Source organism: Pteropus vampyrus, unplaced genomic scaffold, assembly GCF_000151845.1.
Source record: "Pteropus vampyrus isolate Shadow unplaced genomic scaffold, Pvam_2.0 Scaffold16, whole genome shotgun sequence".
NCBI classification, from domain to species: Eukaryota; Metazoa; Chordata; class Mammalia; order Chiroptera; family Pteropodidae; genus Pteropus; species Pteropus vampyrus.
In genome coordinates this window covers 7,840,517-7,859,767 of record NW_011888797.1, presented here as the reverse complement: position 1 = coordinate 7,859,767, position 19,251 = coordinate 7,840,517, and the positions used below count along the sequence as shown (strand labels likewise).

The 19,251-nt window shown below is 46.7% G+C and overlaps 1 protein-coding gene across 1 annotated transcript in view; it reads left to right on the top strand.

The window, feature by feature from the left end:
• The first annotated feature begins 2,105 nt into the window (after window positions 1-2,105).
• The window catches only part of LARGE1 (LARGE xylosyl- and glucuronyltransferase 1), a 387,690-nt gene continuing 370,544 nt past the window's right edge, over window positions 2,106-19,251 (top strand). The window contains exon 1 of the mRNA XM_023527353.1: window positions 2,106-2,293. Coding sequence (XP_023383121.1) covers window positions 2,188-2,293 — 106 coding nt within the window. The 5' untranslated portion in view covers window positions 2,106-2,187. The remainder of the gene's footprint in view (window positions 2,294-19,251) is intronic.

The window sequence follows — 19,251 nt, the reverse complement described above, 5'->3', positions numbered from 1 at the left end:
TAGGGAGAACCGAGCCTACGGTGTCTGTGCCATAGATGCGTGTAATCTTTGGCCAGTTAATGAATCTTTCTAGGCCTTAATTTTCTCATCCATAAAGTGGGGATGAAAAATAGGTTATTTTGAGAATTAAACAAGTAAAAACACAGAAAATTGCTTCATAAATAGTAAGTGCTACTTACTGCAAGTTGTCTTTACTGTCATTATGAGTGAACTGTAAACAAAAAGTGACTTTAATGTGGTACTACCTCCCAAAGGAGATTTGAGTAAGTCCATCAGGTTTAAGTCACCCATTTGGCATGTCAGTGAATACCTATTCATTGGGATGTTTTCTACTAAATTCTATGGCAGTGGAGATAGGGAGAGAGAAAAACCTAAGTAAGGCTTCTCTTTTGTTCTAGGAAGGGGAACGATCACCCTACCATGTGCTGATCCATCATTGCTAGTCACTTATTTGAAGGCTCTCTCACTTAAGCCTCATAACCACCCTTCTAGACAGACAGAGTAGCTTCTCTGTACGGATGAACAAAATGAAGCTTACTCAGAGAAAGGACTTGCTGAGATCACAGCCTGTCCCGGGTGATATCTGGATTTGAATCCACATCTGTTTAACTGGACAGCCTTCTTCCCCCTTTACCTCTTCTTCCCGAGAGAACCCCAGTGTCCCCTCCATTCTCATGCTCGGTGACTACCTGAGTTTGTCCGTGGGATTGGTGTCTCATGCTTCAGAATGAAAAACCTCCCTAGGGGGAACTTTTCTCAAGTCAACAGTCTTTGTTTAAAAAGATTTCGCGTTTTTGGCTTTATTCTCTTGTGCACACCCTCTAGCCCTGTGGTCTTTCATCTATTTCAAAAGAGGGCCATTTAGGAAAGAGTCAGTGCCGAAGAGAGCCTGGCGTTGACAGCCGGGAATGGCTCCATTAGGTGTTTATTGCCGGCAACTTGCTGAACACAAACTCCTGAAGCTTGAGAGGGTCGTCTTTGGTTAGAATCTGATTCCATTTATTTGTTCTACAGACAATTATCAGGCACCTGCAGATGACAGGCAACATGCCGAGTCTCAGGGAATGCCAGGGGAGTCTGGGCCGGAAACACCAAGGCTGGCGGGAAAGGGAGACAGTTCAACCAGACCGTTGTCATGTGGGGTTTAATTAAGGGTTATGGCAGAGAGAAGGACCCATCGTGGGACTATCCAAAGGGACAACCAAACTAACTATTCATGGACACCCGTTCTTGTGTTGATCTTCTCCCTCTTTTTGAACGTGTCTCAGCCAGGCTTCTGCATGGTCTAAAGACCGCTTGCTGCAGACTAGTTAGGTATAGGTCATCTCTACATTCCTCCCCATTCTCAGCACATTTTAATTGTTTCCATGCCTTCTGGACATCTTCCATATTAATGGTAGAAGCTATTGAGATAATCTCGGCTCAGTGTTTTTAGGCTTTCAGCTGTGATTGAGATGGAGTCTCCTGCAGGTGATGTTGTGGCCTATCCAGTCTCCTTTCCTTTGAGTCCGTTGTCAGTCAGCCCCGCGTGCCTCCTGCAGTCCCCTCTGCCTGGAACACGGAAACCGTTCTGCCATCTTGGCTGCACATGGATCCGTCAGCAGCGTCATTGTCCTTCCGTGGAGGTTCCTCCGAATCTCAATTTTCACATTCTTGGCATGCCCGTGGATGTTTTATGTTGGTCTCTCTCGATAGGCTGTGCTCTTCGAAGCCAGCCCTCATTCTGGTTTTTCAAAACACAGCAGTTGGTTAGTGCTTGGTACATACGGGGTGCTAACTAAATGCTCCTTTAATAAATGTGTTAGTTCCGGCTTAAAAACTAAACTGTACTATGAAACACGGTTGTGTGTGTGTGCACACGCATGTTAGGGGAAGAGAGAGATCTTTTTGAGTTTTTATCATCCTCCATTTGTTTATTTTTTTTAAAGAACCGTCTCTGTTTTGATAGACTGCAAAACTGCAGCATCATCTCTTGAGATAAAAGGTTAGTAGGAAAGCGTAGACCAGTCAAACGACTTTCAGCATCTACGGGATATTTCTTTTGCAATTTGCATTTATTTACGGTGCTGAGAACTCAGCCCTTCTCCTTTGCTCTTCCTTGACAGAAAGTATTATGAGGGAGGCCGAGGACTCCATGCTCCTGGCAGAGAAACGGCGCTGGGATTAGGGATTGCCACCTCCGAGAGGATGCTGGGAATCTGCAGAGGGAGACGGAAATTCCTGGCTGCCTCGTTGACTCTTCTCTGCATCCCAGCCGTCACCTGGCTTTACCTGTTTGCAGGGAACTTCGAAGGTAAGAAGGAAGCTTTGGCAGAGTGAGAGGGAAGAAAGAGAACATTGTCTGTCCCAGAGTCCTGGGAAGAACCTCCAAGTCATCTAATCTCAATTTGTCATTTTGTAGAACAGTGGATAGATACTGATGCCCAGTCACAGGAAAAGACTGGCCTAGGTAGTTGGAGGGAGTCAGTAATGTAAAAAGAAAAACATAAGCACAGAAGCAAAATAAGGTGCACCTAGATGAGGGGGCATGGCGGAGGTTACACAAATGTTAAATACTAGCTTTGCAGGTCGATCAACGTGTCGATAATGGGGAAAAGGTTGGGCCCTGGAGGGACTACTTAGCTATTCATGGAACCAGACGTTTCATTCATTTTTCCATCTATTCATTTATTTATTCACACATTCAACATGTTGTTGTCACTGTGGCTGTGGCTGTTTAACATCTATGCTAAACCAGGTGCTGGGCATAAGGCGATGGCGGATCTGGACCTTCATAGGACAGGGGAGGAGACAGACAGGTGAACACAGGATTGCTGCACATTGCGATGCGTGGTATGAGGAGGCAAGCTAGGGTGCTGTGGGAGATGGCTATCTGAGCTGTCAGGCCGGGCTGGGTATAAAAACTGATCGGTCCTGATGGGTTGAGAACAAGAATACAACAGAAGAGTTGCCATCCCCAAACAAATAAAAACAAACATTTATCACCGCCACCTTCCAGAAGTCAGTAGAAAAGACTCACCATTCTTCCAGCCGGCAGTTTCAAACGCATTGCAATCTGTTGCGTATCAAAGATGGTTTTCTAAGCTTCTGGGCAGGAAGGGATGGCAGCATTGATGAGCACACTTTCTTTTTTGTTTACGCCCCCACCCCCCCCACACACTTGAGTTAAAAGAAAAATTAACTCAAATGAAAAGCTGTCCCAAGGATGTCACTACTGTTGTTTTTAAACATTTTCTTTATGCATAATTTTATTGACAGCTCAAGGCTACCTTTTAATTAGGAGTTCCACTTCATTTTCTGAGATTTGCCCTGAGTTAGCTGGACTGAATATAAACGAGGTAGAACTACATGCCTGAGTAACAAGGAAGGGTCGAGCGCCACACCCCTGTCACTTTCCTGCCCCACACATCCCTGGGGTGGTGGAGCTTTCATCGAAGCAACTAGACAGAGTAAATTGTGCTGTGGTGGTGTGGATGGTTGGCTTTTGGCAAAAGAATCATCAGCGGGAGGAGGGTGAGTCGGTGTTGACCCTGGCAGAGATACAAGGAAGCATTCTCCTACGGTCGGTGGAAGAGCCCTTACCCGAGGCAAGAGGACCCCGGGTGTGAGTCCAGGTCTAATCCACTAAAACACTGGCTTTTAAAGTATTACAAGACTGGTAAGAACAATAATAATAAACAATAATGATGACAATGACAACAATATAAATTACTAGTATTTTGAACATTTCTACCTGCCCAGGCATTATTGTAAGGACTTTTACGTGTGAACTCTTTCTTCACAATACTCCTGCGTAGTGGGTATAGATGCGGAGGGTGAGGCAACTAAGCTTCAGTGATCTGCCAGAGGCCCCAAAGCCGGTGGAGGCGGGGCCTGGGTTGCTGGTCTCCAGGGCTGGGGTTGCTAAGTGCGGCACCATGTTGTAGACCGGGGCTGCCATGAGGTGGCGGTATTGCCTCTGATTGGCTCGTCTCTGGTCACTCCCCGTCTGGAGACCAATCACTGTGATTGCGGGAGGCTGGGGAGGGCAGCCCTGTGCTTGTTTCTCGTCATGAGGTAGAGTGGAGTTCCTGATACGGGGAGAGGGCTGGCCCCCAAAGTTGAATGGTGCGGTTTCCCAGAGGGGAGACTAGAAGTTGATCTGGGTGGTGGAGAATTCATAACTGGCTGTGCTTAGCGATGGGTTGATGTCAGCTTGAAGGCTGCCTTCCAGCACCATGCCATCTGGCCCAGTCCTGGCTGATGGATTGACTGTGATCCTTGACTGAATAATTTTGTTAGACTACCAGATAGATGATAGGAAACTGGGAGGATCCAGAAAAGACTCTGAAGCAACATGCAGAGACCGGGCGTAGGTACTCTGTCAATACGATGCTCAATAATAAATCCTACCCTTGAGACCAAATCACGACCTGCATTAAGTAGGGGCTGGACGACGAGGGTACATTAACAGAAGTATTCTCACTAGAATGATGAAGGTGACAGATTTCTTTTACTGGGGGTATCAGTCCACAGCTGGCCCACTGCATTTATTTCTGGACGCCATACTTTAAGAACAGTCTGTAGGCGAGTCAGCAGACTTGGGAGAATCTGGGTGAATGACAGTGCCAATTCAAACCTCGTTTCAGGAGAAATAGTGGGAAGAATCGGGGCTGTTTACCTTGGAGAAGCAGAGGCGTCGGGTGTACACGATCAGCTTCAGCAAACAGCCAAAGGGCTGTCACCTGACAGAGAAATTAGGACTACTCTGATGGCCCCTGAATCTATAAAGGGACGTGGCGGGGAGCCAGAGGTCTAGCTTATCATAATGAGGATCATGCTGTCCAGCGCTGGAACGAGCTGCTCTGGGAAGCAGTGGAATACTCGGCACGGGAGACGTGCAAACAGAAATGCAGTGTGATGGGAGAGTGTTGAGTGTCAGGTGCAGTTGGACCTCTCACCTCCTGGCCCAGGAACCTGAGATTCTAGAAGAGGCTGTGTATTCATCAGGAGACAGAGGCCACCACGCAGCTCCGGCCAGTCGCTGCAGACATCTGTGCACTTCCCAAAGGGGCTGCGGAGACATTCTTCTCTCCAGTAAAACACAGCCTTGCAATCTATTTATCGACACCCTTGAGTTTTCCGTTTCAGGGCAGGCGGGGCCATAAATAAGGTATGGAGTTGCTGTCTGCTTTCTTGGAAACGCTTTCATACTCTTTGTGGGTCTATTTATTTTTCAACCTGTTTAATTTCAGTGGCTCTCCTGAGAGCAGAGCCTAGAACCCTCCCTGAGATGCGGACGTTTGGTGTTACACAGCATGAAGCTGCACGTGTATTGAGAGCACTAGATGGGTTCAGACATCTCAGGCCCTAAAATCAGCCAGGAGCTGGGTGACATGGGGGCCTAACCACTCCTCTTTCTAGACCATCTTCCCCTATGTGAAATGACATTGTAAAAAAATGAAGCCCACCTATTGGGGGCACTGACATTCTATAAGAGTATGATGCTAAGCATCTGTTGTGAGTTGGAAATGGCCAGAATCTTCTCCAACCAATGGGAAAGATGACAGGAAGAAGGAATGACTTCTTGTGATTTGCTTCTGGGTGTAGACCCAGGATCAATGCATAGAAGCGGTAAGGACATGGGCATTTTCTCAGTGTAACAAAGAACGCCTGTTCTAAGCAGTAGATTTGCCAGGGATTGGAGTCCACCATTGAGAAGGTGATGAGATCCCCATTCCCAGAACTGTTTGCCAGAGGCCACGTGACCATTGGTTAAGGATGCTAATGGGGACTATTTTGTTGATACTTAACACCCAAGTTGCTAAGTCCTATTTCTTCCTTTGTTTCTTCCCAAATCCCCCTTTTTCTCTGCCTTCTCAGCGAACAATCCCAGCTACTCGTCCCTCAAGCTCTAAGCTTTGGAATCGTCATTCTCTTCCATCGTCCGTTCCCTCCATTGTGTGGTTGCCACATCCTGTTGAATCTGATCTTGGCGTCTGGCAACTGCATCCTTTGCTTACTCCCTTTCTCCACGGCTGTTCCCCTGGCTCAGCCGTTCATCCTTTGTGATCAGGGCTGACGCAGCAGCTGGGGCCCTGCCGCACATTTCTTCCACCTGCTTGAGAGTAGCCAGAGCTACGAGCTTGATCATAGCACCCATCTGCTCCTTGTGGGCCCCTCTGGCCCCATCTCCTGACGTCCCCCTGTGGACTCGCACAGCCCGGTATGCACTGCCCTCTGTGGCTTCGGGCTTCTGACATGCTGTTCATTCTCCTGGAGACACTGCTGTCCTTTGGTCCTTTTTGCTCCCCTTATTTGCTTGGCTGACTTGGGTCCTCCTGTCTCAGCTTTAACGTGATGGCTTCTCACTCTTAACTCTGTTGGTTTCCTCTGCTACTCCCCCCCCTCCCCCCCCACTTCTGTAGCTTCCTCTTCTCCACATCACGACACCTTGTTTTTCTTGTTTATGTAATCTCCTGTCTTCGTGACTGGCTACAAACATCAGTAGGGAAGGGAGCGGTTCTCTCATGTCCATCCTGCCATCTCTAGTACCTACTACGAGTGCCAGGAGAAGAGCTGGTCCCGAGTGTTCACTGAATGAATGAGTGAAGGAAGAAATGTGCCCTCTTCTGGCGTGGAGTGCCCACAGCTCTCCGTTACGTCCTGGATGAACTCCAGATTCCTTATCATAGCTCTGGGGTCTTTCAGGAGATTTTGCTTAGCGTGTCATTTCTTCTTCATTCAGTCGAGTGCCTCATCGAACTCCCTGAGAAAAATCCTGCTTTGCCGCATTTTAAGTTTTGCTTTGGTCCCTTTGCCCAGACTACAGTTCTCTTCTCTACGACCCTTCCTTGCAGCGAACACCTTCAATGCCCATGTTCAATGTCCTTTTCCCCTGCCGTCTGATTCTGTGTGCAAACGTCTGTCGTAGCCCTCACCGAGCGAAACTTTGCCTATCTGGCATCTTTCTAGCCATTCACCTCTGGAGTTTCTCAAGACAAGAGACTGCTTTATTCATTTTTACCCTCCCAGTGCCTGAGCATCACTGTTAGTGGGAGCTTCGGAAATTTTGACCAGAAAGGATACTGAGGGAAGCAGGAGCCACTGGTAGGCAAGGGCTCCGCCTCATGCTCTGAGCATCTGTAATTTTGAGACCTCAGGGTAGGGCACCACGAGCATCGAGCATCGCCTTCCCTCTGGTTGTGACGTTAATTTTGGAACTTGAGTAATTCTGCTCACACACACCTCCATGTGAAAGAGATCGTGCCTATTATTTTCTACCAGTCACCTTTTCTCATGGGCACGTGAGTTTTATTTGTGGGATGTGGTTTGGTTTTGTTCCTGTCAGGAAAATGGCGTTCAGCTGTGATCGAGTTACCAGCACGTGGAAAAAGTGTGCTTTTCAGCCATTTGAAAAATTCTTCACACATGCTGCCCTCCAAAAATTTATAAGCAGCTCTGTGTGGATGCTCAGTGTAGGAGCTTCGGGTGCTTGGGGAGGTGGGCTAGGGAGGGTGCAGGGGTTCCTTCAAAGCACGTGTCTTCAGAGGATGCAAAGTCTGAACATCTAAGACCAGTGTTATGGAGAGGCACGGTATGTTCGTTTCTGACCTGATTTCAGTCCACGCCCACATTTTGTCATTTCTGAAGCCTCAACTCACTGTTCGCGCCGGTCTTGTCAACATAAACTGTCTGGCGTGAACGGTTTGAGGGTCGTCGTGATCAATTTTAATAGAGAAATGGGGTCCTGACATTTGACGGTTTTGAGGAGTTGCAGTAAGAACCAAGGGGTTGTAAGTTAACACGTTTTCTTTGCTTTATCATAATAGGGGACCACAGGGCACGTGAAGAGTGGGATAGGGGTGGCGGGTGGTCTTTTATTCAGGTAGAGCTTGTCCAAACATGACAGACTTCCTGGCCTTGCATGCGTGTCCCCGACCCCGGAGACTGAGCTGGCAGGTTGGTGCATTTAGACCGTGCGAGGTGCTAGTGAACAATTTGCTGAAGGTCTCAGCATCCCCAGACGCTAGACTGCATGGCAACTTTGATGGCAGCCAAGCCATTTTGCCTTCTTGCCAATGGCCCAGATGTATCACTTAATACAGATGTTATGGGGTATAAGAACACAGGATGCTGAATGCACAATGAATTGGGGAGTATATTTTTTTAGTGGATCAGAAATGAAGGGCTTTCCTAGCTACTGCTTAACAGCTGCTAGTGCTGAGCTCAAGCACAAGCCCACAAAGGATGAGAATGTGTGAGGAAGCAGCTGTAAATGGTGCCCAAGCCACAGGGCACAGTTGTAAATGGTGCCCAAGCCACAGGCATGTGCCTGTGGCTCTTGGGCCAAAAAGTGTCTCGTTAAGGTCTTGGAATCTGAGAGGGCAGTTGAAAGCTATCATAGTTTTACCTGGTTGTGAGATGGTTGCTAAGGTGACCTCTGGTTTTTCGATACCCAGCTTTTGATCTTAAGCTGATGTCGGTGGTCCTGCTGGGGTGGAGAAAATGACCTTGATGTATCTGTTGGCTGAGTTGCTTGGAGATACTCACAGCAAAAGCCTTGGACCAGGCGCCAGGAAACCTGGTTTATACTACTCCCAGCAGCCACCTTGTATGGGTTTCCCGTAGCAGCTGTAACAAATTACCACAAATTTAGTGGGGGCTTAAAAAAAGATTATCTTATAGTTCTGGACGTCAGGAATCTAAAATCGGTCTCATTCGGTTTTAAAGCTAAGATGTTGGCAGGGCTGGTTCCTTCTGCAAGCTCCAATGGAGAATCTATCTCCTGGCTTTTTAAAATTTATTTATTTTATTTTTTAGCTTCTAGAGGCCACTTGCTTTCCTTGGCTTGAGGGTGCTTCTGTCATCTCCAAGGTCAGAAGTGTAGCATCTTCCACTTACTTCTTTTTACACATTTATCTTCTTTGCATTGATTAGACAGTTTTTATCGAAAAGACTTTTATTTTTTAGGCGCCTCATATCCATATGACAGAAGCAGCACAATAATGGCCCGTGGCAGTTCTTATGTGCACATCCCACGCTCAGACGTGCTGGTGTGCAGTTTGGGTGTTTTTTGTTGAGTTTTAGATGTTCAGCTTATTGTTTCGAGGGGAGAGATCTGGGGACGTCTCTCACTCCACCATGTTTCTGACGTCACTTAGCTTCAAATTACTTTTTCTGATTCTGATTTCTGCTTCTGTTATATCTCCTCCTTTGGCGTTGATCCTCTGCCTTCCCTCCCATAAGGAGCCTTTGATTACATTGGGGCCACCTGAATAATCTGAGATCATCGTCTCATCTCAAAATCCTTAATTGTATCTGCAAAGTCTATCTTGCCATGTAAGGTAACGTTCACAGGTTGTGGGGATTAGGGCACGGACATATTTGCGGGGGTGGGGAGGTGCTTTATTTGGTCCTTTCCATCTCTTCCCTCTTCTCCCAGTCCAATTCTCCCGCATCCCCTCCATCCTATTGTCCTTTAGAGACAAAGCAAAGCGGGTGTTGTATCGCCTTCGTTCTTACGTGGATATCTGCTCTAGGATCTGCTTTTGGTGATTTGATATATAAGCATCCAGCAGGACTTACCACTCATGGAAAAGGCATTGTACTCAGATGTGTTGTTCTGTTCAAACAATTTTAGAGCATACTACTCGTCTGTATTAGGTTCTAATCAATAACCAATGATATAGGTTAAGATTTTCTGAAAAGAAAGCCCCAGAATTTCTCTTTGAGGGTCCTGGTCTTCAAGTGATTTCATTTGTTTTTATTTCAGACACCAATTTAACGAAACGAGGTGGAGATTTTGTTCAGAAAGACTGTCGATGGTTGAGTAGGTCTATTTTAAGTAAAGGTTAGCCATTTGTATAACTTTGGAATACTCTTTGGTGTTATCCCCTAAATATGAGCATATCCTAAGACCCATCGGGTGTAACCCCAGCCATGGAGAAATGTGCACACCAAAGAAAAATGTGTGTACATTTGTGCAGAAGATCTGTGTGAGAATGTTCACATCAGCATTATTTGTAACGGTGCCAAACAGGAGACTACTGAAATATCCATCCACAGTGAAATAAACAACGACCGGCATATTTATATTAGTGAGGTACTACAGAGCAGTGAAAATGAATATAATCACAGACGAGCAAAAGAAGACACATAGGACTCTATACCATATGATTCCAATTACGTAATTACAGAAACAGGCAAAATTTAGGGGTAGAGACTGGGGCAGGGCACAGGGAAGACATTTGGGTGCTGGTAATTTTTTTAACCTGTGTGAATTATACAAGTATGTTCACTTTGTGACAATTCAAGTTTTCACTTATGATTTGTTCACTTTTCTGTATATTATTAAAAAAAACCCTATGCAAATCTTGATAGTTTTAAATAAGTATCTGATTTTGAAGGGATTTTATGGGTTTTGCATTCTTAAATGAGAGGAATTTTATTAACCTTTGGGATTTTGAATCTATGTCACTGTTCAACTTTGAAATTCAAATGCTTTTTAAGCATGAAACTTTTCTTTTGGGATAGATGTTGAACATTTCTATTAAACCACGTTTCCTTTTTTCTTTCCTGTTAAACCTCCCCATTTGGACACATATTCTCCCTGTGAGGGTCTGATGATAGCACTGACTTCACGATCTGAAATTTGCTCATAGAACCCTAATTCCAAAAGAGTGTTTCCATCAATTTAAAGCAAGACCAGGACAGGCACACCTCGAGATATTGCAGATTTGGTTCCAGACCACCCCCCCCGCCCCCAATAAAATGAGTATCACAGTAAAGGGAGTGGTAATCATGTTGCTGGTGGAGGATCTTGTCTTCAATTAAAACAAAACAAAACAAAACACACGTTTGTGAAGCGCAATAAAACGAGGCATGCCTGTATTCCTGCGAGAGCTCTAGCAATGACATAGCTCCAATTAATATTAAAGCAATATTATTTCTTGATATGGACACCAAGCCACATTAGATAAATGTTCCCATCTGCATTAGTCAACAAACATGCATCTTCATAAATTCCACGTGCCTAGAAAAGAAAGAAGACTTTCAGAATTGTAGAAGATATGGGAACTTGGAAAGGATGTGTATTATTTAGCAATAGGTTCTATTTATAGCTTGTTAAACAGAAATTGGCTACATCTGGCCTGCAGTTGTATTGGATTTGGCCTGTCCACTACATTTACCATTTTTGAAATGATTATTAATTAAAAATTGGGAGATTGCATATAAAAGTCATGATTTCTGGCCCAGACCTTGATGTTATCATAGCAGTCATCTTCAGGAATTGGGTAGTAGCTGTCCCTTTGCAGAATGCATGGCCGCCCGCTCTAGTTTGTCACAGTCCCCATCCTTCCTTAATGGTCCCTGTGTTATCCCATGAGCTGTTTTATTCAGAGCTGCGTTGAGAAGAAAGGGCTTCTGGCATTTGCTTATTTTGCTTGTTGACCTTGTCTGGCTCCATTAGACTTTGATTTTTGGACCTTTTTGGCTCACTCTCTGCCATGTGCCGAGCTAAGGATTCTGCATACATCATCTCATTTATTCCTCCAAACAGCTTCACACTTGTCCCACGGTATAGATAAGGAAACAGGCTCAGCGATGTTGAGCTCTTTTGCTAAGGTCGCCCAGCCATTTAGGGAGCCTGCATTCTAACCCGGGCCTCTCCCGAAAACGCTCTGTAGATTGCTATCTTCCTACAACTCGCATATAGAGAAACAACTAGTGGATGACATTTGAAAGTCAACTTGCTCAGGCTTTTGATGAGGACAAGACAAATCCTGAGAGAAGAGAAAAGGGGCCATCTTGGACGAGAAGGCAAATCATGTTCTGTGGCTAGCAGGATTATTATAAGCCAATAGAAGCAGAAAATTCGATTAGTCCTCTAATGCAATTTGCATTTTGTTTCTGCCAGAGACTCATGCAATTAAGAGCAGCAATGGACATTGGGAATCATCTAGGCAGGCTTAAGCCTAAGCAGATCAAAACCTTTGAAAATGACACAAGGACTTTATCTAGGACAGGGGCTGATGGGGGAGAACATGTCCCTAAATGGCAGGTGACACTATTTAAATCACAGAGACAATAGACAAGTTACTTCACATCTCTGCAGGTCAGTTTCTTCTCCATGGAAAGGGGGATATAACATTAGCTCATATCCTTGTTATAGAGGCCATAAAGTACCGATTATATAATGGCAGTCATTCAGTAAATGTTAGTTTTCTTATATTTTCCTAGCATGTTGGAAGGTCATCCTGGGAGGGATAAAAAACATCACTCACCCGGTCTAAGGCCCCCTGAGAAAACAGGCCTAGAGGACTGACCACACTAAGCTCGCAGCCTCAGCCGCTGGTGTCATTGGAACCACCATCCAGATAGTATCACCATTGGGTTCACCGTTTGTAAAGACAAAAGATGCATGTCACATTTATTCATTTCTATCCATTCCTCTTTCCAGACATTTGCAGCATGCCCTTTAGGTGTTGGAAAGCTGGGGACAGTGCACCTGTAGCTAATCGTGGACCCAGTGGCTGTGTTTGGAGAAGATTAAATTATTTCACCTAGATGACCTGTTCTGGGAACTTAAGAGTAACAAAGAGGAAGGGACCTTTTTCTCTGACGTCAAGTCGAATCACTTCTCTAACAGAAGATTCGTCTGAGGGCTGAATCCGCACATCTGGTTTTCATTCCCAAACCTCCCCTTAAATGCTATGTCCTTAGCCCAGTAGCTTAACCTCTCTGAGCCCACATTGCTCCTCCAGAATTGGGAGTGCTGTTCTCTATTTAGCAGGGTTTTTGTGCAGATGAAAAGAAATCCACTGTGCCTAGCATAGAGTAAGTGTACGGAGTCATTTCACGTTCAGCTGCGTTTGGTGTGCCATCTGTGCTCCGAAGCAAAAACTCGCTCAAGGAGTAGTCTGTTAGGAAGAGCGCTGAGGATGCAAGCTTCCGTCTTCCAGGGTAAGACGTTTAGATAATGTGGGTTTGTCATTTTTGCTCCAGCAGAGGGCACTCCACGCCCCATCTCCTCCAACCCGTGGTTTCTCCTGATGGAGCACAGCCAGTGCCGGGTGTTGGAGCTTGTAGTGACACCCCCAGCAGGAAGCCTCTCCATTGCACCAGTTGGTAGTGATTTCAGTTACGTACTACGGTACAGTCGAGCATGAGCTTTCTCGTAAACACTTAAATAACCCTCCCTCAACCGCATTAGGGATGGAGGGTACCATTCGCATGTCCCTTCTGCTCATGGAGTTCACTTCCTGGTGGAAGGAGAGAGAGGATTAACAAATGTATACCATGGCGGACATCGATGCTACCTTAGAGAGCTAAAGCGGCATGAGATGACAGTGAATGTGGCAGGGGGAGAGGCTTGGTGAGAAATGAAGGAGGTAAGCAAGTGCTCCCTTTAGAGATGGTCTGGACAGGTCTCTGAGACAGGTGGAAATCGTTCAGGCAGACAGAGTAGCAGGAAGTAGAGAGTGCTTGGTGCCTTTGTAAAACAGCAAGGATGATCCAGGCTGGAGAGAGAGGCAGGTGAGGGGGCGTGGTGGATGAAGCCAGGTAAGGTAGGCAGGGGCCAGCCCCACAGGACCTGGGGCGTGGGTCTGGAACTCTGTGCTGTGACTTCTTTATCCTTGGGAAGCTTATTCCTTTGCAGTCGGGACCTGCCTTCCCTGCCAGCCCCAGAGGAACCTGAGTGAGTGTTTCTTCCTCCTTCCTGTAAGGAGGTCACCTAGATCTCTGGTTTAAGAATCGCCCGGGGCTGTTGTTTACCTGACAGACTCCGAGCCCACCCAGGGGCACGTAGGAAAAAAACAGTTCCCAGGGCCTGGCCCAGATCTGCTGAAGGGGGTTCCGTAGGGGATGTGCGCAGGTGTTGGTATTTTTAATAAGTGCCTCAGGTGATCCTTTGTCTTCTGGCAAATTTGGGAAGTTCGACCTGGATAAAGGGATGCTTCTGAGGGGCTGATCCCATGGGTTCGGTAATGGTCAGGTTGGTGAGGACAGCACCGTGTGAGTGCCTACTGTTTGTCTTACACAGCAGCCTGGCTTTGTACTTTATCTCCTTTGACATTTAAATGTTAGTCTTCACACCAGGTTCCTAAGGGAGGTATTATCCTCAGCCAATATATTGTTTGTACTTCCGTTAATCACTTCACGTGGTGAATTGCACCTCACTGACATAACTTACCTCTTTTTCAGAGTCGGGTAGACTAAAATAATGGCGCGCATTGCTTGGAAAAGTGCTGGATAAATTATTAGCATTCACCGTGTTTTCTATACCCTTCAGCTGGTGAGGCCTCACATGTCTGTAATCATCACTAAACCCTTAGTCTTTTTTCAAAGAAATTTTTATTAACGTATAGGGCATTACGATATTAGTTTCTGGCGTACGACATAGCGATTCAACATTTATGTATATACCTCACGACGTGATCACGGTCAATGCGGTATCCATCTGTCACCGTTCAAAGGCATCACGATATTATCGTTTCTATTTCCTGTGCTGTGCATCCCATCCCTGTGGCTTATTTATTTTATAACTGGAAGTGTGTACCTTTTTATTGCCCTTCACCTCTCTGATGTGCCTTCCCACCCTCTTCCCCTCAGGCAACCATCAGTTCTGTGTCTGAGTCTGTTTCTATTTTGTTTTGTTTTCTGTGTTCCACGAATACGTGAAATCTGATAGTATTTGTCTTGACTCTCTGACTTATTTCACTTAACATAATACCCTCTAGGTCCATCTGTGCTGTCTCAAATGGCAAGGTTTCATTCTCTTTTATGACTGAGTAATATTCCGTTGTATATACGTGTACCACATCTTCTTTATCATTCATGTATCAGTGGACACTTCAGTTGCTTCCATATTTTGGCTGTTGTAAATAATACTGCAGTGAACATAGAGGTGCGTGTGTCTTTTCAAATGAGAGCTTCCGTAATGTTCATCCGCTGCGATCCGTGGAGCATTTCAATCTTTTGACTCGTATTAACTCGTTTGTTCCTCACTTTCCCATTATGCAGATGAGGAAACCGGAGCATGGGAAAGTTCAATAATTTGCTCAGAGTTCCGGAGCTAGTAAGTGGTTGAGCTGACTTTACCCAGGAGCCATGTGTCCGTCATCTCTCCAAGGTCCTGTTTACCTCTTAAATTGACATCATTTCTCCATATGAACGACCCTTCCCATATACTTGGAAAATGGACTAGGTCAAAACTACTTCTCCAGACGGAGTGGGCTCAGTGGTGTTAACCTTTCTTATTTTTCAAACCAGGGGTCTTCCTTGCTTGCCTCTCGGGCTTATCTGCCAGTTGCTTCTGCCCTGTTGATGGTTGGACGCAGCCTTCAGGGACAGATAGGGGTCACCCCGTTCTGAGAAGTAGAGATAACCCCCCTCCACCCCCAATTCCCACTTTTCCCTTACCAGAAGCCATACCTGTGATTTATAATTCCCAGAATGCTGTGCCTGGCTCGATCCAGAGAGATGTGGAGCAGTTTGGGTTCCTGAACTCCTTAAATCAGCAGTCCAGAACTGAACATAGGCACCCCTCCACGCCCAGATCGGCAGGGCACATGCGGGAGCCTGTCCTGAGGTGGCAATGAGCGGGACAGGTCTGCAGAGAGAAAAGCGTCTCACCCACAGCTTAATTTTATGTTTTGGATAAACACTCCGAGGTCAGTGGTGTGAAGGGGCGGATAAGTCAGGATCTCTGAGAGTGAGAGCGTTTACGCAAGTTTTATATTTTGCTCCCATCAGTCTCTCAGCTGCTCAGATGGAGAGGAGTGTGCTTTTCCCCGGGGTCCACCCCTCTGCCCCAGCTCATCTCTGCATTGCTTTACAGATGCTCCCGCAACAGGTAATAATCAGAAAGACCCTTGAATTGCATCTTGTCTCCAGGTCTTCACTTGCTCAGTGCTCGGGCGAAAGAAGCTGGACTCCTTCAGGCTTCGAGGAAATTCCTGCCATCCATTCTTACTGCAGGATAACGATCGTTAACACCAGCAAGCATTAGTCGTGCGTACTGTCCAAAGCACTGGTGTTTACTTTTCACAAACAGGGTCTGTCATCATCCCTCTTTTGTAGATCAGGTGCAAGATGTTACACTGTCTCTGGGTCACAGAGCCAGTGAATGCAAACCTAGCCTGTCTGGCCCATACACTGCCTCTTGCTTCTCTCCCTGACACCTTTTCCTCCTTCCTTTCCGTTTATGCAAAATGACATGCACGCAGTTCTGCCTCTAATGCTGAGCACTGTAGGAGTCACTTAGGGACAGATGAATAAGATATTTTCCTGGGTGTGTGGACGGCAGAGAAGTACAGAAGTCACAACGCGCTGCTGGTACTATGAAGACACGTTGCACAGCGGGGCTTCGCATGGGCCAGAGATCAGGAGAGGGCTTCATGGGTAGATGAGCCTGGAGCTGAGTCTTGAAAGGTCAGTAAGAGGGCTCTGGGGTCCCATGAGAGAGCATTTGTCATTTGGGAAGACAGGAGTGTGTGAAACAGCCTGCGAGAGAGGGAGCTACGAAGACCTCGCCAGTGAGAATGATGCTAAGCATTACTGCTGCCTATCAGGAGCGTAAGGAGCGAAGACAGCAAATCAGGATGGGAGGGACACAGGCTTTGCAGTCAGAAAGCTCTGGGTGGGAAGCCCGTCTGCGCCCCTTGGCGGCTGTGTGACCACGGACACACCTACCTTTTCTAAGCCTCTTTCTTCTTGTATATAAATGGGGACACAAATGCCTACATACAGATTTATTCTGAGATCTGCATATGATTTATGTAGGCAACTAACCCATATTGGGCTCTCCGTAAATTGCAGCTACTCGTTTTATTACTTTTAGTTTGGGTGAGTTCATTTATCGATAAACTTCAGATCTATAATTGCAAATAAAATATGGGATAAAAAAAATCTCTTTTGGCACATAGTTGTTGCCCACTAAATATAGAGTGAAAAAGCAAAGGCTTAATTTGCATGCTTTTGGACTGGACCCGTTGCCAGCAAGACATAATGGGAAAAGGCACACGATGAGAACGGGGCGGGGGCGTCGAGTGGATTGCGCAGGGCGCGCAGCTCCTGAGTGGCAGAGCTCAGTCTCGCTGCATCGCTACGGTAGCTCTGCGAGTCTAGCTGAGCGAGCATTATCTTTCTCTAAGAGAAAACTAAAACCCAGGGGAGCTGAATATCTTCAGTTATTCAAGTCACCGACACCGAGGATGGACTTTTTCACCAAATAGCCACGAGGCAAGACAAGGACTCAGTTTCCTAATCTGTAAAACAGGGTGATGACATCCGCCCTGACCACCTCAAAGAGCTTTCGTGGGCATCAGATGGATGAGTCTATGAAGGACGAAACTAGGAAGTGGTGAAGGTTAGCCGGCCTGACAAAGGACATGTTGAATTTCGTTCCCGACTCATTATTTTTCAAGATTCCCTTTGAGTCCATTCCCATTTTCTGGAAATATGGAAAGTGTTTGGAAACAAGTAGCTGTTTTTGGTTCTCGCAAAGATTTGGGATAGCAGTCAGAAAGATGAAGTGCCCTCCACTCTGAACGCAGCTGAGACGTGCAGGGGCAGAAGATGGAGGCACTTGGCCCCACAGGAGAATCTGAATGTATCACGTGCCCCGCTGCATCGTTCAGACAGCAGCTCCTGAGCTCACCTGGGCTCTCCCAGCTGCTTTCCTGTGTGGTCCATCCACCACGGCCAGGCATTTAGAACCAGGGCCCGCAGTTCCGTTTGGTACTGCCTAATCCACTTATTCAGGAAAACTTCGTTGAGGACCTACTGTGTCCCAGGGACACTCTGGGCCTGTCGAAACACTTGGTCCTCATGGAGCGTAGAGTCTACCAAGGAGATAGCGAGTAAGCAAATGTACCAATAAATAAGATCATGACACTGTGCCGAGATCAAGTAGGATGTGCTGTTTTGGATGGGATGATCAGGGAAGGACTTGGACGAGGTGACATTTGAGCTGAGACCTGAAGCATAACTATGATCCGGCTATGCCAGGAGAATGCCCGGCAAACAGGACACAGTAGCAGCTCAGACTGGAAAGGGCTGGATGTGTCCGCCAAGGGCTGATGGAGGCCCAAACGCTTGCGGTGGGACGAGCAGGAGGATCCGTGGTCTGAGATGAAGTCGGGGACGTAGGCAGACACCCCGGAGGACAGACCGCTGAACGGAGTTTAGATTCCTTTACAGAGCAGTGACAAGACATCGAAAGCTTGGGGCGAGGCTAACAGCACGGCTGGGTGTATTAGTTTCCTATTGCTGTTGTGACAAATTACCACAAGCGTAGAGTCTTCAGACAACACAGTTCGGAGGTCAGAGTCTAAAATCAGTCTCACTGGGCTAACGTCAAGGTGTTGGTGCTGGTTCCCTCTGGGGGGCCCTTCTGGGGGGCGCTGCCTTTTCCAGGTGCGGGAGGCCACCTGCGCTCCTCGGCTCCTGAACCCTTCATCTTCAAAGCGAGTGATGCCGTCATTCCAACGTCTGCTTCCATCCTTAAGTCTTCTCTCCTGCATCCCTCTTATTTATAAGGGCCCTTGTGATTACATCAGGCCCACTGGGTAATCCAGGACCATCCCGTCACCTCAAAGTCCTTCAGTTAATCACATCTGCCCCTTTCCGGCAACATAGTCACAGATTCCAGGGGTGAGGGGGTGATGTCTTTGGGAGCTGTTATCAAGCCTTCCACACCAGGTTTACATTTCAAAACAAACAATCTGGAATCTGTATAGAGAATGATCTGAGGGGATAAGACTTTAGGGCTGGCCTGCAGGTAGGTGGCTAACGTAGATATCCAGGTGAGCAGTGACCGGAACTAAATGGTGGCAGTGGAGATGAGGCAGAAGTGGCCATCTGGAGGTAGGTTTTGGGGATGCTTAGGTCGTGAATGTGAGAGAAATTGAAGATGTCTCCCAGGTTTTAACCTGAGTGGAGAAGCCTGGGGGAAGAGCGGGCATGGGGCAGATGATCCATGGCTGGCTGGGGACACACTGATAGCAGAATAAAGACCTGACAGTGCCCCCAACCTGTTCACTCCTGGATGTTGAGACCCTTGAGCCAGGGACATTCAGCAGTGACATAGGTGACCTAGGAACCACTGTCAAAAGTCTTTGCTAGGAAGAAAAAAATATATACATGGAAAGACAGATCGAGATGCCTTTTTTTTTCCGTATCCGGTGTGAAGCAGACACTGTTAGCATGAGGAAGAGAGTGGTTGAAATCAGGCCGTGTTCGGCACTGGACGTGTTGGGGTCGAAG